Raw genomic sequence first — 24,302 nt, forward strand, 5'->3', positions numbered from 1 at the left:
TCACACTTCAAAGCCGAGGGCTCATGCTGAGCAGGGGAGTCTGGGAAGGCAGTACCCCTGAGATGCCTTTTGGGGACACTGGCCTCTCCATCAGCTCTGCCTGGCTCCCCCATGGGTGGCCCCCCTTTTCTGGTGCCACAGAGAGATGAGCTGGAGGGAGGGAGGAGAGGAGGAGGGAGATGAGACCGTGGGCTCAGCTCCCCCCAAACCCCCCGACAAAGAGGGATCAGTGGAGTAAAATCAAACCAGCTTTAATACCAATATAGTCTCTCTTTTAAATACCATGTTCCCCAGGACAGGGTGCAGGGGGCAGGCTCTTGGCAGGAAGAATGGAAAGGAAATGTGGAACAAAATGGAATGGGTCGCCTGGGCCTGCCCCCACCCTTCCCAGGGCCCTTGCTGCAGGGCCCCCCAGCTGCGCACAGGGGAGGGGGAGGGGACAGCAGCTTCCTCTGGTCCAGTTTTGTGGGGGGGCCTGGGGTGGCCTCCCCTCCACTCCCCTCCGTAATCCCAAAACTCTTCTCAGGATTATTTCTGCCCTTCAGGCCAGCACAGCCTGGGCTCCTCTGACAGGGGAGAGGGCCCTCGGCCTAAACGGACTGCAGCTAAGGCCTGGGGGCAGGGTGGGGGGATGGCAAGTCCAGACCCGCCCCCTCAGTAGCTGCTCTGATGGCCGGTGAGGATGTAGAGGTTGCTGTGAGCCCCTGGGTTGTCGGTGGGAATGCTCTCGAGGATGATATCTCTGGAGGCGAGAGAGAACCGGATGTGAGCAAGGCAGGGAAGACCTGTGGGCACGTCCATCCGGCCGCAGGCGCATCCGAAAGGGAGTCGGGGCACCGTGTCCTACCTGTGGGCCCCGAGCACCCGGAAGATCCTTGTCTCGTCTGTGATCTCCTGGGTCACCTGGGAAGAAAAGAGGCACTGAGGCCACCCCAGCAGGTCCTCTCCTAAGGGGGGGGCCAACAGGGTGTGGGGTTGTGGGGGCAGCCAGGGTCCTGAGTTCCACTCACCTCGTTGGTGTCCAGACTACGGCCTTGCATCCCATGACTCCAGAAGGCCAGCACGCTGTCTTGCAGACACACTAGGAGGCATCGGGCTGCTTCAGGCCTGCACCAGCTCTGAGGACGCCCCCCACCCCGCGACCCCCGCCCCAGTCACACCCTGGGCCCAGGTCTGGGCCACAGAGGTTCTTGCAGATGTTAGGTGAGCCGTGTGGCTCTTGAGAGGGGCTGGGGCCTGCCCCCTCATCCAACTGCCCACCCCCGGCCCCTGAGGGGCCACAGTCCGTGCTCCAGGCTAGGGACCTTCCTGGCCCCACCCGCATCCCGCTCACTCACCCACAGTCTCGATGGGGAAGTCAAAGGTCAGCACAGGCGCCAGTGCGGCCGTGGGCTCACCCAGCAGGTCGACAATCCTCACGCAGCCTATACAGGGAGAGGGCTGGTGGGTGCGAATGGGGTGGTCCCCTTCTGGGGAGGCGGACCCTTACTCACGTGGCTTCCCTCAGCCTCCCCACGGCCCCTCCACTGCCCCCAGCCCTGACCTCGGGGGCACTCACGGTCAAAGCAGACTAGCACTGTGTCCCTGTCCACCTGGATCACCTGCTGGGCGGTGCCCGGGAGGCCCTCTGCAGGCAGACAAGGGAGACGCGCCCGGCTGAGCCTCCAGCTTCACTTGGGCCCACCAGACGGCCAGCTGTCCCCACAAGCACATTCCAACCCCACAGCAGTCTGACAGATGCCCACACGGGCCAGTGTGGGGAACTGAGATTCAGAGTTGCTGAGTGACCCGCCTGCGGGCACGTAGAGAGGCAGAGGGGCGTCCCAGGAAGCCGGGGAGGCCAGGGTTTTTGGAGCCGGGAGGAGTGCGACTCTGCCACTATGTGACCCCATGTCTCTGAGCGGTCACACTCGCATTCTCAGCTCCCTCGTGCAAAACACAGGCCTTGCAGGGCCATCGTGAGGATTAAGAATGAAGGCCTGTGTGGGAGGCCCCTGGCTGGGGGTACAACTAGGCCTCAGTCCAGTGCTCCTGTCCTTCCTGACCCACGGCCACCCCCTCTGCTCCCCTGAGCCGTCCCAACCCAGTGTCCTGCTTCCCCTGCTCAAAATGAAGGCCTCTGGTGCCCGCCTTGCCCAGTCTGGTTCTGTCCCCACGGCCCCTACCGGTCTTGACAGGCTTTTCTCAGCTGCCAAGCCTGAGGTCTCATGAAACCTTTTATTTATTTATTTATTTTTTAAACCAAGATTTTATTTATTTATTTGACAGAGATCACAAGTAGGCAGAGAGGTAGGCAGAGAGAGGGGGAAGCAGGCTCCCCGCTGAGCAGAGAGCCCTGGGATCATGACCTGAGCCAAAGGCAGAGGCTTTAACCCACTGAGCCACCCAGGCACCCCTCATGAAACCTTTTAAAGAAGCCCGGCTGGAGGGGCACTGGGAGCTCTGGGCCTCCAGGCTCTCCGCGGGACCCTAAGCTGCTGTGAAGCCAATCCCTAACCCTCCACTGCCCATCTCTCCCCCCCACACACACACACTGCCCTCCAGCTCACCAGGGGGTATGAGGACATCAGGAGTCAGACCAGCCTCCAGGGGCAGGACGTGGAAGAGGACTCGGCAGCCAGGCCCCTCCGGGCCCTCTGCCCCCACGCACACCTGCGGCAGCTCCTTCCCGTCCAGCACCAGGGGTTCCAGCATCCCTGCTGGGCTGGGCAGGGGGCTGGAAAAGTTCTGGGGGCAGCAGCGGTGCTCAGGTCTCCATTTCTCCCCCTCTCCCGGCCACAGCCCTCCCCGCCGCCACCCCCGTCGCGTACCTTCAGCAGCAGGAACTTCTGCAGCGGCTCGTACCACTGCAGCAGGAGCAGGCTGGCGGGCAGGGCGGCCAGCAGGAAGGTGCTGCCCGTGTAGGGGTTCCGCACTGCAAGAGAGGCCAGCGATGGGGACCGGGACGTGCCTGTGACCTCGGCTCCCCCCAGCCCCCCAAAGCCTGGCTCTTACCCACACGACACTGCAGGCAGCCTTTGGTGTCTGGAATCTTGGCGGACAGGGCAAAGCGCCTGCAGGGGGTGACGACCAGGGCGTGGGTCATGGGCGCCATCCAAGGTCAAGGCCCCCCTGAGCCTTGAGATGGGCACTATCCCCTTCCCTGCCTGATGGGGAGGTGGGGAGAGACTGAGGCTCCAGCACCCACCTTCACAGCCTGCAGCGCAGGGGTCTGGGCACAGAAGTCCCTTCACCTGTGTCACTTTGGGCAGCTCGCTTAACCTGTCCCTGCCTCAACTTCCTCATCTGGAGAACGGGGGTCACTGTGGCACCGACCCCACAGGGAGGAGAAGGGCTTCCAGCAGAGCCCAGTGCGCTGCACGCACTCAAGCAGGGCTAGCATTTTCCAATCTGAATAATTACTTTCCTGCCCACTGTCAGTCACTGAAAATCCTTCTGAGGTGAAGGCAAGATCTAAAAGCGGCCGTGAATGGAGAAGCAAGGGCAGGGAGAGGGCAGGAGCGGATGGCGGCTCCAGCCCCCGTGAGGCCCGTCAGAGCACCACCCCGCCTCGGCCTGCCACATGTCACACGTCACAGAAGGGCAGGCGGGCCCAAGGGGATTAAGACTTGCAAGAAAACCACAAACAAACCGCCTTGGCCTCGGCTGAAGGGATGCCACAGGGGGCCAGCGGAGGGTGGCTCAACTACCTTGGCCGCCTCAGCAGGGGGAGAGTAGGTATTGTCCTTGCTTTGGTTATTGGCCGCCCCCCAAGCCCTCAGGGGGTCTCCAGAGTCCGATTCCTTCTCTGGGGAACAGGGTTACACGTCTGGAGGCCTGCCTCGGCCTCCCAGCGACCCAGGCCATCTGCCCCCCTGTCTCCTCTCTCCCTTTGCTCCTGCCGCTCTCTGTCCCAACTGGCCTCTGGACGGGATAGAGGCATATATTTTTGTATCTGTTTTTGTTTTTTTTTTTTCCAAACAATTCTGCCTCTCTGATTTTAAGGTGCAAAAGGGACACCACGACTCTGTGACTTTCCAAACACACACCCAAGCTGGGGCCCTAATGGGCCCGTTTCCTGCAGGTCCTGGGACAAAGCAGAGGTTTGCTCGGGAACTGAGTTCAGGAAGCCCCAGGGCCGCAGGGCTCCAGATGTGGTATGTGAGTGAGGCCGTTGCAGGAAGGGCCTGGGCCCACAGCTCCCCAGCCGGGGTAGCCACCAGCCTGACCTCTCTCGCCGCCCCCACCAGCTCCCACCATCCCCCTTGAGCAGGGCAACATCCAAGCCCACAGCGCGGACCCCTCCTTGAATCCAGGCACAGCTGGCACACAGCCACCGGAGGTCCTGCTTGCACGTCTCAGACTCGATGCGACGACACTGGATTCTGACCCACCCACATCTGATGACAGCTCTATCCTTCCTGCGGCCCAGGCCGAAAACCCCGGAGTCATCCTAGACTCTTTCTCTCCCACCCACTAACTGTCAGGAAATCCTGCTGATTCAACTTGCAAAAGAAAACCAGAATTCAGCCGCTTTTTATCTCCTTCACTACTACCCTGACCCATGCCACCATCGCCTCCCACCTGATGATTCCAAGAACCTCCTGACCGGTTTCCCTGCTTTCCCTTCACACCGTCAGTCTATTTTCAACACAGCGGCTACAGGGATCCCTGGTCCATGAACCTCAGAAAACCTCAGTCCACGTCACTCTTCTGCAGCAGCCCTCGGGCTGCTCTGAGTCAAAGTCAAAGGCCTCACTGTGGCTACAGGGCCCTCCCAGATCACCTTCCCTGCACTCCATCCATCTGGCTACACCAGGCTCCTTGCTGTTCGTCAAATAGGCCAAGCCTGTTCCTGCCCCAGATCCTTTGCACTGGCCGTCCTTGCCCCCTGGAACGCTCCCCCCGCCCACCCCAGATATCAACAAGGCTTGCTCTAAGTCTTTACTCAAACAGCACAGGTCAGCCAGATCCTTCCTGACCACCTTGTTTGAACACAATCCAGGCTCCACCCCTTCTATTTCTCCTTCTCCCCTTGCTTTACGTACCATTTCCCCCTCTGCACATCATCACAGAATACCCTTTTTATGTTGATTGTTTGTTGTCTGTCTCTCGTGACAAGTCCAGAGAATACGAGGGACACTAGTTCACAGAGGGCCCCAGACACGTCTAAGGTACTGACCTTGGACATCCCTGGACACCTCACAAAACACATCTGCTCCCCTGAGGTCCCCCAGTCCCTCCCTTCTCCCTCTTGCTCACTCCGGTCAGGCCCCAGATCCGGTCAACTCTGCTTCCTGAACATGGCTCAAGCCATGACCACTGTCAGCACAGCCAGCTAGCAGATGCCTCTAGTCTTCATCTGTCTCTCTTGACCCCCAGCTCTAGGACAGGGCACATGACCCAGGCCTGTCCCCCACCCCCTGAGCTCCTCATGCCGTGGCCACAGGGACAGGCTCAGAGTGGGCAGGGACCTAAGCTAGACCCATGGACTTTGTGGGAATCCCTTGGAAGCCAAGGTTCTAGTACCACAGAACTGTTAGCTAAGGCAACGCTGGTCGGGCGGGCCTGCCTCCCTGGACAGGAAAGCCTACCTGAGAAGGAAGCGGATAGAGGAAAGCAGAGCCAAGAGATGCAGGCAGATTCCTGATGAAGCCGTTTAAGCCTGGATCCAGCTGGGCCTGAAGCTAACTCTACTCCTGACCTTGCAGTTACATGGGCCACTAAATCCCCTTTTCTGCTTATGTCAATGACTCGCATCGCTGGCAACGGGAAGAGTCCCGATTGATACCGAGAGATCTTTCTAAAACGCTCCCCGTGCTGCTGCCGGTTGAACAAAACCCAGATCCTGGGCCTGGCATCAAAGGAAGGGCTCTGACACCCATGTGTCTCCCCCTCAGGCTGCTCTGCCCTCCTCCCTCTGTCCAAACAACTCCCCAGATCCCCCACAAGAATTCTCTGGTGCTCTTCTCCTGCCTGGAATGCCATTCCCAAATTCATCTGCACAGAAGCCTGCTGTGTACCTGCTAATCCAATGGCCTCGGGTGGCTGCCCTCCCAGAGGCCTCTGTGCCCCTCCCAGCTCTCCCTGGTTCCCTGCCCGGCCAGGTACTGACCGTTAAGGACACATGTGATTTGCTGTCTCTAAGCCCAGCTTAGGCACACACCTACAGCAAGTGCTTGCTAAGCATTTCCTGGTACCCTAACGACCATAGCTGCCTCACCAGGGTCTCCCTGCTTCCAAACCGGCCTGGGGACCCAGGGGCCCGGGATGGGGGCTACTAAGGCTCTGACAGGCAGAGCGACCTGTGAGGTCACAAGCCCAGTCCCATGCAAGGCCATAGTCCAACCCCAGCTCTGCCCCTCCACCTCCCCCCTTTCCTGCCCCACTGCATCATCCAGGCTCCTCGTGGCGGGGGAGGGTCCTGACCTGGGGATGATGCGCTGCGTGAGGCGGTTGGTGGGGATGGAGAGGGGAACCTGTTGCTGGAGTCTTCGCTGCTCAAACAGGCCGGGGAGGTCATGGGCCCAGATGTGCGTGGATTTCCCTGCCGGAGAGAGGGAGAGAGGGGCTCAGAGAGCGCGGGGTGCGGGGGGGCGGGCCCCAGCCCCTGGCGGCCCCAGCCCGTACCTGAGAGCGACAGCAGCACGTTATTCACACAGTAGAGCCAGGTGCAGCGCTGCGAAATCAGCTGGAGGCCACAGAGCGATGGGTGGACGGGGAGTCGGTACCCCAGCCTCCCAGGGCCCTCCCCCCTCCAAAGCTAGCCGGGCCTCACCTTCTCCAGCGTGTCCTCATGTAATTCATGCAGGTTGAGGGTGTAGATGCCTTCCTCGGCCCCCACCACCAGGAACTGGTCTGCGGGGTGGGGATGGGGTCTGGGGTCAGGGGTCTGTCCCCCACCCTTGGCCCAGGCTGGGGGATTCCTGGGCTTCCGCTTCCTCCCGGCCCCGGCCTACCCCGGGTGACAGGGTGAACCCAGGTGACAGCAGCGTGGATCCGCAGGGGGCAGCCATTGAAGACCTTGGAGAAGCAGGCGCCCATCTGGAGAGAAGGCAAGAAGCTGGTGAAGACAGAGCTGGGGGAGTCAGGAGGTGGGTGGGAGGTGGGTAGCGGGCAGGCAGGGCTGCAGGACACTTACGTGCACCTTGGGGGTTGGGGGGAGCCCGTGGCACAATGATCTCTGGAAGGGAGGGACCAAGTCAGGGCCGAGGGGGCACCCCAGCCTCCCATCTTCCCAGCCCCTCTGGAGCACCGTCTCACCTCAGGATCCTCCCTGTGCTTCATGGTGGCCCAGGCAGTGGGGAGCAGCGGGGGGCTATTAGGGCCTGGGGGCGGTGGAGGTGGGGTTCCTGCAGGCACAGACCGGCTGTGAATTCCAGCTCCAGCCCTACCCGAGCTGGCCTCCTGGTCCCCCAAGACTGGACTCACCCAGGGGACTGGAGAGAGGGTCTTCTTCGGCTGGAGGCTCAGCAGGGGATGGCCCCAAGAACGGGGCCCGCTTGATGGTTCCTGTGGTATCGTCTGGGGAGTCCAGCTCCTGAGAGGAGAGTCAGGGGACCGAGCCTGGCTGTCAGCAGGTTCCCCGTAACCTGGTCTCACCCCACCTGCACCCTTTGCAGCCCCCAACCCCCACCCCCAGCTCCAACTCCCCTCCACACCATACCTGGAGTTCTGAGGCTGGCCGGATGGTCAGGCTCCTGTGGGGGACAAAACAGGGGGACATGAAGTATGAGATGTCATGGGGCCCCAGATCCAGCTGCCCGCCCCCCACCTTCCGACTCAGTACTTCACCTTTCCTCTAGGGCCTCCTCGACGGACTGTAGCAGGCTCCTGGGCAGGAGGGGATGAGGTCAGAGGTCAACCTCTTTGGCTGCCCCCACCCCTCCCCTGTAGCTTCCCTCTCCCTTACTCACCCACTCAGCTCCTCCTTTCCCAGCAGCGTCCACTCCTCCTCCCACTGCGGGGAAACCAAGTCAGAAAGGCCAAAAGGGAAGCAGAGAGAAGAGAAGCAACATGAGAGGGTGATCGAGAGACTGTGGGAGAGAGAGGACAGACAAACAGATGGAAAACGACATGGTACAGGCAAGAGAGCTGTGATCGAGAGACAAGGAGGGGCAAAGAAACTATGAAAGAGGAGGACAGACAAAAGGCAAGAGAAGGGGAGAGAGAAGCAGCAGAAAAAGGGACCAGAGAAGGGGACCCAGAGGTGGTGGGTCAGATGACTGGGTGCAGACACAGAACACCAAAGAGAACCACGCTGAGCGGGTGGGGTGGGGTGCGGGCTCGTGATAGGCCTGCTTTTTAGAGAGGTGTGATCACGGTGCCCAGAAGGAGCACCCCCCAACCCCCTTCAGTGTCACTGAAGAGGATCTAAGGCGCTCAACCTCTAGCCCAGCTCCTCCCACGCCACCCGGACTCACGGCCCCTCCCTCACCACCGGCCCCCCTCACCGGCTCGTTTAGTGGGTCTGTTTCCTTCCTTCGTGGGGCACCAAATTTCACTTGGTGAACTGGGGGGGGCCCAGGGTATGCGAGTTAGCAAGGTAGTCTCCCTAATGACTCTCATGCCCACACACAGCCCCCCACCAGATTCCCTACCACAGCACCCCCCACCAGGTCTATGCACACGGCTCCCCACCAGATCCCACAGTCCCCCACCAAATCCACACACACACAGTTCCCTACCAAATCCATACACACAGCCCTCCCACCGGATCACCCCCCACAGCCTCCCACCGGTCCGCTACCACAGTCCCCCCACCAGATCTACCCACACAGTCCCCCCACCAGATCCCCCCACAACCTCCCACCAGATCCACACACAGCCCCCCAATCTACATACAGCCTCTCCCCAAATCCAGTCGGTACCCCATCAAGTCCACACGCCCCCAACTATTTCCAAACACATAAGCCCCCACCAAATCCACATCCGCACACACAGCACCCCCCACCAAGTCCATATATACAGCCCCCACCAAAACGCCCCACAGCTCCCCCCACCAAACCCCAACATGTGTCCCCCACTGGATTCCCCCCAAAGTCCCCCTGCACAGCCCCCCACTGGATCCACCAGCCCCCACCAGATACACATAGCCCCCCCGGATCCACATAAGCCCCCCCCACTGGATCCCCTACATAGCCCCCAGCCAAGTCCATCCACACAGCCCCCCACCAGATCCGCACACACAACCCCACTAACCTCCCCCACCCCCATACGTAACCTCCTGAGCAGACTCACACTGGATCTCCGAGGGGGTCCTCTCGGCCGGGCCGTGCTGCCCCCGAGAGTGAATGGTGTCTGGAAACATGTCATAAGTCTAGGAAAGAACACAGACAGTTGACACGCACCTGGCACTCGCTCGAAGTGCTTTACCCACATTTGGTTTTCACAACAACCCTCTGAGATGATCATAAGATTCAGGATGAGAAAACCAGCACAAAGAAGCAAATAACTGGCTAAAGATCACACAGAGACCAGAAGAGAGCTTAGCCAGGGTCAGGTCAGCCTGAGCCAAGATCAGGAATTTATCAAATGGGGGGTCCTGGGGGGCAAGATGAGCCCAGGGAAGATTTCTAATGGGTGGGTGCCCCTGGAGGAAGGCTCCCAGTGCTGGAAATACGCAAGTCAAAGGAACCTGACCCAGACCGCCTCTGCATTGCTTCTCATCTGCCCAGGCCAAGATCCATTCTTCAGCTCCCCTCACTTACCTCTAGGTCACAGTCCTCTGGCGAAGGGGTTCCCAGGTGTGGGTCATTGGCTTTGTCCAACAGCTGTGTGAGGAGAGCCCGAGGGAGGTGCTGGGTTGTGAACGGGTGCTGGAGGGGGGGGCGGCACAGGTTGGTTCCTGGCCTCTAGGGCCCTGCTTGCCAACCCCTCGGCCCCTGCCCTGCCCCCATCTCCCACCTGCAGAAGCTTCTCTGCTGTTGGCCTCTTCTTGGGGTTCTTGGTCAAGGCCAGTTTGAGGAAGTGGTGGAAATTCTGGGTCCTAGTGGGCACAAGAGCCCCCCACCCCCAGACCCAAGTTAGCCCTCATGTGGGGCATCCTGCCAGCTCCAAAGCAGGGAGTCTGCTCCAGGAAGGGGCCAGACTGAGGCCAAGGGCAGCCAGCCGGAGCGATATCGCTGTTGTGACCGGGTGGCTCCTTGGTCATTAACCATGTGCTCTCCCTCCCTGCCCACACCGGGTCCCCCGCACCCAGGGGCAGGGGCGCGCCCTGCCCACAGACAGTCCACAAAGGCTGAGAGCACAGAGCTCCCCAAGTTGCACCCTGGGAGTTGGCAGAAGGTCCTCCGCCCCCGTGGAGACTGCTGGAAAGGAGGCCCCGGCAGGGGACGTGGGCCCTCACCAGCGCGTCTTGTCTCTCAGCCTGGGCGGCTGGAAGCTACTCTTCGACATAAGCATCAGGGCCCTGTGGAGAGCACGAGGTCAGGGGACAAGGTCTGCAGGGCCCTGGAGGTCAGGCAAGGGGGAAGGTCAGTGTTCAGCAGACCTCATGGGGTGTAGATGGAAGAGAGGGGGCTGCAGCTCGCCCAGCTCGATGGCGGTGATGCCCAGGGCCCAGACGTCACAGAGCTCATTGTAGCCTCCTTTGCGTTCCACGGCGGCCACCTCTGGGGCCATCCTAAAGAGGGGGTCACAGATGGGATGGCCAAGTGCCTGATCTGTGCCCCCCCCACCCCCTCAGCCAAAGGCACAGCCTCACCAGTATGGAGTCCCAATGAAAGACCTCCTCTTAGCCACGGACGCCGTCAGCTCGCCTGACACCCCAAAGTCGGCTGCAGGGACAAAGAGCTGTTCCCACCTGCCCTCTGGCTACTGCTCCCCACCCACCTCCTGGGCTGAGGCTCGGAATGCACCTAAAGGGTTCAGAGAGCAGGCGGCCCAGGTTCAGCAGCAACTGCCACACATCCAAGTCGAGGCCAGGGCCCCCTCCAGGAGGGGTCAACCACCTTCTATCCCTGACCAAGTGTGGAGTCCCAGGTTAGACTCCATACAGACCCAACCACATCCAACCGCTAGCGGGGAAGGAGGGCGGTTCCATGTTCTCATCGGGGAAGCTGAGGGTTAAGCGGTGAAGTGACTCGCTCAAGGACACCCAGCCCTCCAATGCAGACCTTAAGACTCCACAGGCTTCCAGAGAAACCTCACCCTGATTGTGTCCCCGGGGTACTGACCCAGCTTGACATCTCCCTGGAGGGTGAGGAGAAGATTGGCTCCCTGTGGGAATGGAGGAGAGAGAATCCCGTCTGGTGCCCCCGAGAGCCTCCCCCTGCCCTCCCAGGATGCCCTTGGCGGGACCCCTACCTTGATGTCTCTGTGGATCTTCCCCTGAGAATGCAAGTGGTGCAGGCCCTGGGGACAAAGAGAAGCTCCTGAAAGCAGCCACCCAGGACTATCCCCCCTTTCCTGAGCCCCCTCTCTCAACTGGGGCCCCCCACCCAAGCAGCTTCCTCCTCCCCTCTCCCCAAACAGGAAGTGACTGAGCCAAGAGGGAAATGTGCTGCTTCCGGCAACAGGGCTGGGGCCCCTTCCCCGCCAGGACCCACAGCCCCTCAGGCCAGCTCTGCCTGAGCCACTCCACTCAACCCCCAACACACACACACACACACACACACACACACACACAGGCCAGGCCAGCTGGGCTCCCTGCCCACAGCTCCTGGGTACTGGGGGTGTGAACAGCCTTAGGGGCCCAGCTACCTTCAGTGCCTCTCGGCAGACATAGGCAATCTGCCGTTCCTCCAGGGGCCCGGTGGCTGGAATGGAATGGGTGAAGGCTGGCATGGAGGTCTGGAGAACATGCTGACCTTCCCAGGCCACCCCTTGTGGGGGAAAGCAGCAGGCACTGCCAGGTAAAATAGATGTTAACCACATCCCCTCCCTGCACAGCCTGGGATACAGAGCCCAGAGAAGGACACCGTTTCTCTCAAGGTCACACAGCCAGTGAGGAGTGGAGAAGGGCCCGAGTCGGGGACTCCAGCTCTCCTCTCCTGCCCCATGCTGGGGAAGGGCGGGCTGGGAAAAGGCTGTGGCCCTCTGGGGCCTGGAGTCCTGGTCCTCACCGTGGTAAATCTCCTGCAGGGACCCCCCTCCGCAGAACTCCATGCAGATCCACAAGCGGTCATTCCTGGGGGGCGGGGGGGGCACAGAACTGGGGTGGGCACACAGCAGAGCCACATGGGGGCTGCCTGGGGGTAGGCAAGGGGATAAAGCAGCCTCACCTAAGGTAGCTGCCAATATAGGCCACCACGTTGGGGTGACGGCACTCACGCAGGATGGTGATTTCCTGCTGGAGGGAGCTGGTGTCGTCCCCTGGGGAGAACAGGGCATCATGGGGAGGAGGCGCCTAGGGATTGCTCTAACTCAGTGCCCCCATCTGCAAAATGGGCACATCTGGGCCAGAAAGATCCCAAGCGACAGTACCTCCTGGGGCCTGCCTCTCAGGGGATCAACTCTCAGCGCCCTCCCGGCGCTCCGCCCTCCCTCCAGCGCAGAGGCCCTGGCCCCGGGCCCTCACCTGGGTCTAGCTTGACTATCTTGACCGCGGCCAGTTCGGACGTGACCGTGTCGCGGGCCTGCGGGGGCGGAGGAGGTGAAGCGGGATGAGGAGGGGGCGGGGCTGGGGGCTGGAAGCGCGGTAGGGCGCAGAGCCGGCACCCTCCCCGCCGCTCATCCGCCCGTCCGGCCGCCTGGCGCACCTTGTAGACGTCGCCATAGGTCCCGGCCCCCACGCGCTGCAGCAGCTCGAAGCGGTCCCGTGGATCCTGCAGCGACACGTCCCGCAGCAGCGCCATTGCCCGGCGCCGGGCGGGCCGGCGGGCGGGCAGTCGTGAGCTGCGGAGCCGCGGAGCCGGCGCGGGGCGGCGCGGGGCGGGGTGGGGCGGGGCAGGACCGCCGGGGCGGGCGCGGGTGTCTCCGAGGCCGCGGAGGCGGGGCCCGGGCCAGGGGCGGGGCCAGAAGGGGTGGGGGTGGGCGGAAAATGCCCCGCCGCCCGGCCGGGAGGAGGCGCCCGCGGGACAGGCCCTTGCCGGGAGGGGAAGCCCCGAGGCCGGGCGGAGCAGACCCGGCAGAGGCCCTTCGGCCGGCCACCGGTTCCCTGCGCCGTACAGGTGGGGAGCCCGAAGGCCAGAAGGCAGAGGGAAGAGGGGACACCCCTTCCTTGTCCCGCCCGCCCCTCCCGCAATTTCCCCGATGAAACACGGACGTGTACTTTTTTTTTTTTTTTTTTTACAAAATGTATTCATCTTCCTTGAACTGAAAAATAAATCTATGTACAAAACAGGAAGAGATCAGGCTCCCCTCACCCACTCGCAAACCCCTGCAGATTTCCTCCGGAGTCCCCTGAGACGGGCTGGACCTCGGGGAGGTTCCCAGAGGGTCGGAAAGAGGTCTGCTCTGATCTGGGGCCAGTTTGGTCAGGAAGGGGGCGGGGCTCAGGATTCACAGGCCGGAGACTGCGTTTCGTGTCCCAGACTCGCAGGGCAGAGAAGGGAAGAAGCTAGGATTTCCAAACTCTGAAAGTTTAAGTTCTTTGGGGTCGGGGGCTTGGATTCCCAAGGGATGGAAATCTGAAGTGCCGAATTGTACTCCTACGGGCCGAGCGGAGTCCCAGGTTCCCGAGTTGGAGGCGGGACCTGTGCTTCTGGGGTGTAGGGCGAAACCTTGGCCCCACAGGCCGGGAGCAACCGTGAGCAGCCCGGGTCTGGCCCAGGGTTAGAGCCTCGGTTCTGAGGTGGGGCTTGTTTCCAGTGCTTGGACCTTTAAAGATTAATGATGGAGCTCCAAGTGAGGTTTCCCTCGGCCGGCTGGGATTCCGGGGGGATGCGATCTACATTCCAATGACCAGCAGAGCCGGGGAGTGGTCTGCCCTCCCGCAAGTTGCAGCAGGGGTGGGGGGGCCTGGAGGAGGGGCTCAGGCCCCCTTGGCCCGGGGGCGGGGCTTGGGCTCGAGGGCCGGGTGGGGGTGACGGGGGTGGTCCCTCCTCCATCGGGACCGAGTGCCCTTGTCCCCCCACTGCAAGGGCCGGCAGGTAGTTCAGAGGCCCTTGCGCTGGCGCTTGAGGAAGGAAAGAGTGTAGTCGCTAGGTGTAGACACCTTCTGCTTCTTCATCTGCACTTGCGACTGCGCCGTGAGCTGCAGCTTGATGGCGCTCGAGTTGATCTTGGTGGCCACCAGCAGCTCCTTCATGCCTTTCATCTTCTCGCTCTGGAAAGTGAGCACCGGGCCCTCGGGCGGTGGTGACGCCGCAGGCGCTGGCGCCGGAGCCGTGCTGCCTCCTTCCGGGCCGCGGGCGGTGCCGGGGACCGTCCCTGGAGGCTTCCGAGGGGGTCCTGACATCGACCCCTGGCCTCCGCCCGGGACCTTATCCAGCGCGGGCTTCTTAGGCGGCGGTGGCTCCTCGGGCTTGGACTCACGTCGCGGGCCTCGCCGCCGTCCTTCCCGGGCTTCCTCGCCCCAAAGCTCCTCCGCCTCCGCCGCCTCGGCCTCCCGACTCACGATGCGCACCTTCTGCCGTACCTGGCCAAGGAGAGAAAGTGGAGGCCAGGCTGCAGGCCTGTGGCTGGAAGCCCAGGACCAGCCTCCGGCCGCGCGTCCCAGGGCCTCAGTCCTACCTACACCCAAAGGGGACAAGCCAACCCTCTTCAGGACCACAAAGGTTCTGCCTCGCCAGCCGCCATCACCCCCTAGCCTCCCCCGCAGGCCTGCACAGCTGCGCCTCACCTGTCCCTCGAACCGGCCTAGGGACTGCACGAGGAAAGTGGCCCAGCCCACGTGCAGCACTGGCGTGGGGCTGCCCTCTTCCCACTTGCAGATGCCGTCATAGAACCGCAGCAGGTGGGCAAAGCACTCCGGGTCCTGGAGGGCAGAACCCTGGCTCTGGGCACCCTGGGCAAGGGGAAAATATGTCTTAGATCTTTCAGAATCTCCTTCCTTTTGTAAAACCAGTCCTTAGCCAGGACTTGGGGGAAGGCAGAAGCCATCTCTTACCTATACCCCACCCCCCCCAACTGAATGAGGGGCACTGACCATGAGAGAGATGGGCTTCCACACCCTTTCCCTGCAGGCACAGAGTAGTAACCCCTAAAATATCCTCAGCTCCCTCAAAACCAGGCCAGGGACCCCCTACAGCAGATAGAATGTAGCTCTCCACGCGGGGCCACCTTCCCCCAGCAGGCCCAGTCCCACGCAGCAGTCCCTGTGGCCAGGGACAGGGAGCTCTGCTGGGGGGCGGGAAGGCCCGCAAGGTGAACACAGGCTGCCCCTCCAGCTCTTCACCTGGGTCTGCTCCCCTGGCCGCTCCTCGCCGGCCTCCAGCAGGCTGGCTGCCTCCTTCAGCAAGTTGGGGATGACATCATTGGCTACTTCAAAGAACTCCTTGTAGATCTCCTCGTCTTCACGGCAGTAGTTGTAGCTGTGAGAGCAGTAGGGCACTGTGGGGTCTGGGCCATGGCAGGGACCCCCAGGGACCTGGTGAGCGGATGGGGTCTTCCCTTGGAAATCATGGGTCTGAGTAAGCGGTGTGGGGAGCATGGGGCAGGGGGTACAAGTTCTCCCGCTGGATGGCATTGGTTGCAAACTGGGAGGCCATGGGAGCCAGGGAAAGGTGTGAAGCCCTCATCAAGGGGTCCCAGCCTCCTGGGTGATGGTGGCTTTGGCTGCCTGGGGACTGGAGGGAGAAGGGGTAGGGCTGGGGATCCAGGCCTCACGCCTGGATGAGGGTGGTTGGAAATTAGGTAGAAGGGGAAGGTCAGCCGGCCTGAGGCCCTGGCAGGGGGATCCTCACTCCTGGATGACAGTGGCCGTGTCAGCCCAGGCCTGGAGGGCTTCGCGCACATTGCGGTTGCGACAGTGGTAGCCAGCCAGGTACATGTAGGGGTAGATGTGCTCATCCCGGTAGTAGGTCTTGGCTGAGGCAATGCCCTGAGGACAGAGCGGAGGGACCTCAGGGCACAGGCCCAGTGGCCGTGGATGGCAAAAATCCCATTCCTTCACACCCATGAGGCGCAGTGGGCAGATCCCAGAGAGTCCCGCCTCTGATCTCGCCCCACCCCCCTCTATCCTCTCTGCCAAGTGCTCCTGCCCAGGCTCTGCAGGGGGCTACCTGTTGAGGACTGAACCACATTGCAGGGGGCAGAGACCCCCAGAGAACAAGGGCTAGGAAAGGGAAGGGACCCATTCTCCAAGCTCAGGACGCATCCATTTCCTGGGCTTTCAGACACACTCCTACACAAACACCAAAGGCTTATAAGCCCGGCCCAATGTCCCTCCTACTCCCCCACCCCCACAGAGTTAAACAACCCCTTCCCAGGGATCCCGCTACAGGTGACCTCTGTTATACTCTAGGACAATAACAGGCAGCAGAAAAAGCAGGGCTGAAGGGACAAATTCAGACCCCAGCCCTCCCACGCTGGGGAACACAGAACACCCCTCAGACAGCCCTCCGTGCCCTCAATACATGCAGGGCAAATACTAAATGGGACACGGATGGGCGATACCCCTCGATACACATCAAGTTCCTCTCTTCTCACCTGCCCCCTCCCCGTCCCCAAACAGAATGGGACCGAGCCACTGTTGGGCCTCCCTTCTGTACCCTCCTGAGATGTCCCCACCTTGTGGTAGAGGGTGAGTGGGTCTGGCCGGCCAGGGGTGGGCTCCAGTTCCTCCAGATCTGCCAGGTTCCCCAGTGCCATGGGGTACCTGGGAAAGGGTCATTGAGTCCAGGCTGCCTCCCAGCCACCCGCTCGGAGGCCCAGCCTGGCCACTTTCCCCTACTGACCTTTCCAGATGTCCCAAGTCATAGAGCAGCCAGAGCAGCTTCTGGGGGTGGGGAGCGAAGAAGAGAGAGAGAGAGAGAGAGAGAGAGGCATGAGGGGGAGGGGAGGAGGGTCTCAGTCTCCCAGGCAGATGGGAGTTTGGCAGCAGCAGGGACCTCCCACCAGGTGGGTGGGGCCAGAATTGAGGAACCAGCCCCTTCCGGGAGTCCGAGCCCTTTCACATCCCAGTTCTACCGTTCCCAAGAGCCCTGGGAAAGGCCAGGCAGAGAATGATCAACCTGTGTTCCAGAAGGGGAAGCTGCAGCTCAGGAAGGGAAGTGCCCCCACCCGGGGTTCCCCAGGCACCCCTCACCTGCTGGAGCTGCAGCAGCTCCAGGGAGTCGGTGTGCAGGTCGATGGAAGGGTTGATGGCACACACCATGAACGCCACCTCCATCTTGCGGTCACAGCGCAAGTATGAGCCTTTCAGGTACAGCCAGCTCTTGGGAAAGCACAAGACCAGATGTCTCAGGATGGCCCACCTGGGCCTGCTCCAGAAAATGACCGCCAGGAAAAGGGGATTCCCCCCCTTCTTGGCATATGGAGGTGATGCCAGGAAGAGGGGAGGTGGCTTGGGCTAGGAGAGAAGAGTACCAAGTGCACCAAGTGGGGGGAGGGGCAGTACCCGCTCAGCCACACCCGCGTTGACCGTCTGGCCCCTGCGATCTTCATTGCCCTTGCCATGCCAAGTGACCTCAGCTGTCTGTTCTCCGTTGGGCCCAAACACTACCCAGGCGTGGTCCTCGGACAGGGCCAGGTGGACATCTCGGAGACCCAGAGCCTGGCAGGCCCCCACCACGGCAAAGGCCACACCAGAGCTGTCCAGTTTAGTGCCTGTGGAAGGGAAGGGAATGCAAGAGGGTCCTCTGAGCTCTGACCTAGGGGAAGGGGCCAGGTCGTGATGGGCCATGCTTCCTCCCATGCTCACCTCCAAGCCTGTGCCCAAACCTGAGATGCTCCTGCCCATCCGTTCTCAATCCCTTTCCTCCTTTGTGTTCGAAGCCTCTCCCTCCCCCTTGACGTGCTGCAGAAGACCTTCTCAGCTTTCCCGCAGCTCCACCCAGCCTTTGACCCTGTCCCTTCTCTTTCTCTGCAACCACATTATAATTGCTTTATTGTGCCTGTTAGGTTATAACAGGGACGGCAAAAACGGGACCCTCTGGCCAACACTCCTTATTCATACACCCATTAGTAGATACTCCTAATTTCTCTCTGTACTCTTTTCCTGCTAGGCGCAGAAGCGGCCTCAGATTCCTTCTCAACGTGGCACTCCAGGACCTGATTGCCAGTCTACTGGGCTTGGAGCAAAGAAGAAAGTTCTTTGCAAGCCCCGAGTCTTATGCTCCTTGACGTGAAGCCCCTCCCTCATCTACTGACTTTCATGTAAGTGTCTCAAATGTAGCCGGTTTATGGCTCCTCACTCCCCAAATCTGCTCCTGCCTTCAGTGCCTCATACTGGGCTGAGGGACTCCTGTAGCTGCTCAAGGGCGGGGATGGGGGATACTGAGGAGGCAGAGTCAAGTGAGTGGGGTGCAGGCCATTCTGTGCCTTAGGCATTATCACTTCCCTTCTCTGGGCTTCAGTTTCCCTTGCTGCAAAGAGGGTAATAACACTTGCCCCACTTCACAAGGCTTACAGGTCTTAATGGGCTCTGCAAACCGGACAGGGTTGTGAAGAGGTGGGCCAAGGTTCCCAGGTGAGACAGGATTCTCGCCCTTTGCCACCTGTCAGGCTCCAACCTGTGATGAAGCTGAAGAGGGATTGGATGTGGGCCCGATCCTTGAAGTAGGAGCGGCTGAGGCTGTTCCAGATGACATCGGAGACCTTCTTCACCAGTTCTCTGCTGGAGACACCCCCCTCTCGCGGGTAGAGAGACAGGTCGACGGCGCCACGGATCTGGGCGGTGAAGCGGGCATACAGCGCAGCGATGATGGACAGGTCAGCCACAGGGAAGTAGGTAAGCCCGCCAGGTGGGTCGGGCGCGGGGCTGGGCTGGAAGGTGAGCTCGGGCACATTGGTGGGGATGACGCGGTTGACAGCAAGGAAATGCTCCACGAAGCCCAGTACCAAGGACAGGAGCACCAGGTCCGGTTCCTCTCGGCCCAACTCGGCAGCGAACAGCCGCACCACGTCGTCGATGGAGCGCAGCGGGAACAGCGTCTTCTGGGCGGCCTTCAGCCCCATGGCGGCGGGCCTCGGCCTGCGGGCGAGTCGGAGGAGGGAGGGTCGGGCGGGTACGACCGGGGAGCCCCCTCCCAGGCTCAGCTAAGGTTCTACACCCCCATTCCCTACATTCTCTTGCTTTCCTGCCCCCCGGCCCTCCGCTCGTTTGTTCCCCCTCTTCCGTGGAAGACCCCTCAGCCGAGGCTGTAAGGGCCTCCTCGTCCCCCACAACCCCAGGAGCCGCGGCCCCGACGGGGGTGCGCCCCTAGGACTCCGCTGGGGAACCCTCCCTGGCCGCCCCGCCCCCTCTCTACGACCGCACCCCCGGGCACCTAGAGTCCGTCCTGAACACGCCCTTAGGCCAAGCCCCCCAAATCCCAAGGAGAGTCCTGGCCTGGGTCCCCCGCGCCCACCTCCGCGCTTACATCCCACACAAGGCACCACGGCGCCCGCCGCCTGGAGCCTGCTGGGAAATGGAGTTCCGCCCCTTGGGCCGCACCGCCTGCCGGGAAGTGAAGTCCCGGGCCCTCTCCTGTCCCTGCCGCGTCTTGAAATGGTGGCCGGCCCGACAATCCGCGGTGGCTGATGGGAGTGGTAGTCCCGCAGCTCTGGGCTCCCGAGCAGTAGGTGAGGAGTGGAGGCTGCGCCACCTTCCTGAGATCCTCCGGGATTGGTCACTCCATTTCACGCCCTCCAGGTAGGCCGTGGAAGCGCGGTAGATTGTGGGAGATGTAGTCCAGGGAGTGACGCAGGCATTCTTCAGGCTGCCTCTGGCTTCGGCTGTCACATGTCGTCAAGATGTGAGGAACACGGGTACTTTTAAACACTGCAGGGTTCCGTAAGTGCCTTCAAACCCTTGAGTTGGGTATTTATCCGTATCCATTAATATGTAAATGTGTCTACTGTATCTAGCAGTTCTTCCCTAGTTCTGTTCTTCAGGAAGTTTAATATATGCGCAAAGAGGAACATTTAAAGAATCATTACAGGGTCGCCTGGGTGGCTCAGTGGGTTAAAGCCTCTGCCTTCTGCTTGGGTCGTGATCCCAGGGTCCTGGGATAGAGCCCCACATCGAGCCCCACATCGAGCCCCACATCGGGCTCTCTGCCCAGCAGAGAGCCTGCTTCCCACCCCCTCTGCTGCCTCTCTGCCTACTTGTAATCTCTGTCTGTCAAGTAAATAAATAAAATCTTAAAAAAAAAAAAAATAGAGCCTCCAATGCGTGAGAGTTCCTGAGTGGCATGTTTGGCCTTTGCTAGGAACATGAAGAGTTTCCCTGCAATAATTGGAGAGAAGGCAGACTACATGGGCACATGTAGTCTTGGGGACTTTAATGTTCTCGGTGAAACAGGAAACCCAGTTGGTGGTCTCTTTCCCTCCACACCTTTGCTCAGATGTCACCTTCTCAATGAGGCTGACCCAGCTGACCAGCCTACTTGAGATCACACTCTCTGAGGCACCTGGATGCACCAGACTCTTGATTCCAGCTCAGGTCATGATCTCAGGGTCCTGGGGTAGAGCACCCCCCGCCCCACCCTACCCCACCCTCACCCCCTACCCGCGCCCTTGGGCTCTGCACTCAGGAGGGAGTCTACTTGTCCCTCTGCCCCTCCCCCATGTGTGCGCGTGCTCTCTCTCAAATACAGTCTTTTTTTTTTTTTAAGATTTTATTTATTTATTTGACAGAGAGAGAGATCACAAGTAGGCAGAGAGGCAGGCAGAGAGAGAGAGAGGGAAGCAGGCTCTCTGCTGAGCAGAGAGTCCGATGCGGGGCTCGATCCCAGGACCCTGAGATCACTACCCGAGCTGAAGGCAGAGGCTTAACCCACTGAGCCACTCAAGTGCCCCCTCAAATACAGTCTTAAAAAAAAAAAAAAGATCATACTCTCCAGCACAAATTTCTCTTTCAGTCCCTCCACCCTGCTCTACTCACCCCCACCCCACCACCAAATGAGTAACACTTTCTAGAACAGAGTTTCTCCACCATGGCCCTATTGACATTTGAGCCTAGAAAATTCTTTGTAGTTGGAGACAGCCCTCTGTGCTCTGGGATGTTTAGCAGCATCGCTTGCTTCTATCAACTAGATGCCAGTAGCCCGTCTTCCCCTGTTGTGACAGCTGATAATGTCTGCAGACATGGCCAAGTGTCCCCTGGGGGGGGAGCAAGATTACTCCCAATCTAGAACCACCTTTCCAGCATCTTATATAACTTATTTGTTCATTGTTTGTCTCCTCCCACAAAAATATAAGCTCCACGAGGACAGGATATTGTCTCTTTCATTCACTGATGTGTCCCGTATGCCCAGAATAGAGTCTGGCATACAGTTGGTCTTCAGCAAAGATTTGCTGAATAAATAGATGAATTCTGCCAGAGAGAAACTATAATGATTGACCTGGAATTTATGCTGTGTGAGGAGGGATGTAAGACACATCAGGGACGAGCGACAGCCCAAGTGTGGCAAAATCAGTGGATTGTAGGTTCCAGTGGGGTCAAAAGTTTACTGGAGTTGGGGTGATAGAGGGAGCTGGAAAGATAGGGGTGTTGGCTAGAGATGCTTGAGATAGGGATGCTTGGGATCGAAGTTACAGGGAGAGAGCTGTCGTTATTGGCAATGAAAAGACCTAGCACGGTGCTTCCAGTAGAAATGTAATATGAGCTATATATATATAACTTTAAAATTCCTAGTAACTACATTAAAAAAAGTAAAAGACTTAAGCAAAATTAATTTTAATTATGTCCAAATGTTATTTCAAGTTGTAGTCGATATAAAAAATATTAATGATAATTTATATATTTTTTGACACTAAGTTTTTGAAATCCGCTCTATTTTATATGCAAAGCACATCTCACTTCAGGCTAGTCCCTTGTCAAGGGCTCCAGAGCCCATGTATTTGGTGGCTGTCATGCAGGCGGAAGCAGCTTTCTGAGATGGCTATGGGAGCGTGTGGCTTGGGCAGAGTGGAAGAACACAAGATGTCATGGGAGAGGAGGGTTCAAGGAACAGAGAGACCCAACGCTGGGTCATCCATATGTTCTATCAGAGTCTCTAAGAATTAAAACTGGAGTAGGAAGGAGAGAGTGACAGCAAGTCAGGAGCTAGAATGCATGCCCACCTGAGTGTCTGAAAGGAGGGAGGAGGGAGGGTGTCCGTGAGCGGCAATGAGAATCATGGAGAGCACCTACCCCACCTCCAGTCCCAGTGATAGAAGGAGGTGCAGTAGTGACCTCAGGTTCCTGCTAGAGCGGGGGGGTTAAGGACCATTTACAGAAGGGGATGAAGACTTGGGGGATTTTGCTGGAGATGGCCATGAGCCTGGAGGGCACCGTGGATTCCTAGTAGGAACTGTGCATGGAGATGAGGTCAGAAAAGGGGACAGCCAGAGCATGGAGACCCTAGGTGGCCTGAGTCCCTTACAGGGATGCTGAGCAACAGGGATAAAGGGCAGGACTAGTTTTGATGGTCCTGAGGCAGGAGTGAGGTGGGGGGCCGGTGTGAGGGTGAGAGTACCGAGGGCTGGGCTTCCTGCCAACAGTAGGAAGGGCCCTAAAGCTCTGACTTGATTTCTGCCGATGGAAGCAAGGTGACTTGGGGAGGGTAGCCCCTCTTGATGGCTGCCAGTGTATGTATATATTGGGCATATATGGCAACACAGAGACATAAATTCACCTCATGGGGGGAGGGGAGAGAGTCACAGCAGAATTCACTCTCTAATTTACAAAACAAAAGGTTTCATAATTAAATTTAATAAAATTTTTAAAAAGATTTTATTTATTTATTTGACAGAGACACAGCAAGAGAGGGAACACAAGCCAGGGGAGTGGGAGAGGGAGAAGCAGGTCTCTCACCAAGCAGGGAGCCTGATGCGGGGCTGGATCCCAGCACCCTGGGATCATGACCTGAGCCGAAGGCAGATGCCCAATGACTGAGCCACCCAAGCACCCCCCAAATTGATTTAAAATAGCATCAACTATGTAATATTCTTTTTTAAAAAATTTTTTATTTATTGGGGCGCCTGGGTGGCTCGGTTGGTTAAATGTCTGCGTTTGGCTTAGGGCATGATCCCAGAGACCTGGGCTTGAGCCCTACATCGGGCTCCCTGTTCAGTGGGGAGTCTGCTTCTCCCTCTCCCTCTGCCTCCCCCCCTACTCTAGTTCTCTCTCACTCTCTCTTTCATTCTCACTCTCAAATTAAAAAAAAAAAAAAAGACACCAGCCCCCAAAAAGATTTTATTTATTTGAGAGAAAGAGTGAGCACGCACCTGTGAGTGGGAGTGGAGGGTACAGAGGAAGAGGGAGAAACAGACTCCCCGCTAAGCATGGAGCCTGATGCAGGGCTTGATCCCAGGACCCTGAGATCATGACCTGAGCCCAAGGCAGACACTTACCGACTGAGCCACCCAGGTGCCCCGGCTATGTAATATTCTTGACAAAAAAGTTAAATGTGAAATTAATGGGGAAACCATCAGAAATTTGTAAATTGCAGGCCATTCTACAAAACAACAGGCCTACCTAGACCCATGAAAAAAGAATGTTAATATCATGGAGGCAACAAAAATGGAGTCCAATAGAATTGTTCTAGGTTAATGGGAGACTAGAGAGCCTGGACCACCAAATGCAACCTTTGATCTAGAATCAGATATCTGATTTTTTTTTTAAATGCCATAAAGTACATTTTGGGGGCGCCTGCGTAGCTCAGTGGGTTAAGCCTCTGCCTTCGGCTCAGGTCATGATCTCAGAGTCCTGGGATAGAGCCCTGTATTGGGTTCCCTGCCCAGTAGAAAGCCTGCTTCCCTCTCTCTCTCTCTCTCTGCCTGCCTCTCTGCTTACTTGTGATCTCTGTCTGTCAAATAAATAAATAAAATCTTTAAAAAAAAAGATTAAAAAAAAAAGAACATTTTGGACACAGTTGTACCATGGAAGGCAGCTATGCTCACCACTATACCACCAACGCCCGCTAACAGTTGTACCATGAATTGGGCAGCTTAAACAACAGAAAAACACAGAAACGTCTTGTCTCCCCATCTGGAATTTGGAAGGCTGAGGTCAGGGTGTCCGCCAGGCTGATTCCCTCTGAGGCCACGAGGAAGAATCTGGTCTAGACCTCTCCGCAGCTGCTGGGGGTTTGCTGACAATCTTTGGTGGTCCGTGGCTTATAGAAGTGTCGCCCTAATCTTTGCCTGCACCTTCACATGGCCTTCTCCCTGTGTGTCTTTGTGTCCAAGTTTCTCCTTTTTAAAATTAAAAAATAATGGGGGGGGCGCCTGGGTGGCTCAGTCAGTTAAGCCTCTGACTTTGGCTTAGACCCTGATCTCAGGGTCCTGGGATGGAGCCCAGCGTCAGGCTC

General features: G+C 59.0%; 2 protein-coding genes across 5 annotated transcripts; both read right to left on the reverse strand.

The window, feature by feature from the left end:
- Positions 1-235: 235 nt before the first annotated feature.
- Positions 236-12,846, reverse strand: MAP4K2 (mitogen-activated protein kinase kinase kinase kinase 2). Its single transcript, XM_032879398.1, has 33 exons — positions 12,681-12,846; positions 12,500-12,557; positions 12,204-12,294; positions 12,045-12,109; positions 11,683-11,738; positions 11,287-11,334; positions 11,157-11,199; positions 10,685-10,757; positions 10,472-10,603; positions 10,328-10,390; positions 9,886-9,967; positions 9,690-9,797; positions 9,220-9,298; positions 8,433-8,491; positions 7,896-7,939; positions 7,774-7,812; positions 7,646-7,679; positions 7,411-7,519; positions 7,243-7,331; positions 7,121-7,162; positions 6,939-7,023; positions 6,758-6,837; positions 6,610-6,670; positions 6,409-6,526; positions 2,995-3,053; positions 2,811-2,914; positions 2,550-2,727; positions 1,559-1,627; positions 1,338-1,424; positions 1,011-1,081; positions 848-903; positions 633-742; positions 236-599 (listed from the first exon to the last, which is right to left on the reverse strand). The coding sequence occupies exons 1-32, from the start codon at positions 12,774-12,776 to the stop codon at positions 655-657; spliced, it is 2,466 nt and encodes an 821-aa protein (XP_032735289.1). The 5' UTR covers positions 12,777-12,846; the 3' UTR covers positions 236-599; positions 633-654.
- Positions 12,847-13,889: 1,043 nt separating this feature from the next.
- Positions 13,890-19,484, reverse strand: MEN1 (menin 1). 4 transcript variants are annotated; one of them, XM_032879405.1, is made up of 10 exons: positions 19,374-19,484; positions 18,537-18,997; positions 17,423-17,631; positions 17,111-17,239; positions 16,761-16,801; positions 16,594-16,681; positions 15,768-15,904; positions 15,260-15,395; positions 14,705-14,869; positions 13,890-14,500 (listed from the first exon to the last, which is right to left on the reverse strand). In XM_032879405.1, exons 2-10 carry the CDS (start codon positions 18,979-18,981, stop codon positions 14,018-14,020), a joined length of 1,833 nt encoding a protein of 610 aa, XP_032735296.1. In that variant the 5' UTR covers positions 18,982-18,997; positions 19,374-19,484; the 3' UTR covers positions 13,890-14,017. The 4 variants fall into 4 exon arrangements, with proteins under 4 accessions (XP_032735296.1, XP_032735295.1, XP_032735298.1 ...); XM_032879404.1 differs by having other exon boundaries at positions 19,386-19,447; XM_032879407.1 differs by having other exon boundaries at positions 19,283-19,408.
- Positions 19,485-24,302: the final 4,818 nt, after the last annotated feature.

Source organism: Lontra canadensis, unplaced genomic scaffold (assembly GCF_010015895.1).
Source record: "Lontra canadensis isolate GAN:19392208 unplaced genomic scaffold, GSC_riverotter_1.0 scaffold66, whole genome shotgun sequence".
Taxonomy (NCBI): Eukaryota; Metazoa; Chordata; class Mammalia; order Carnivora; family Mustelidae; genus Lontra; species Lontra canadensis.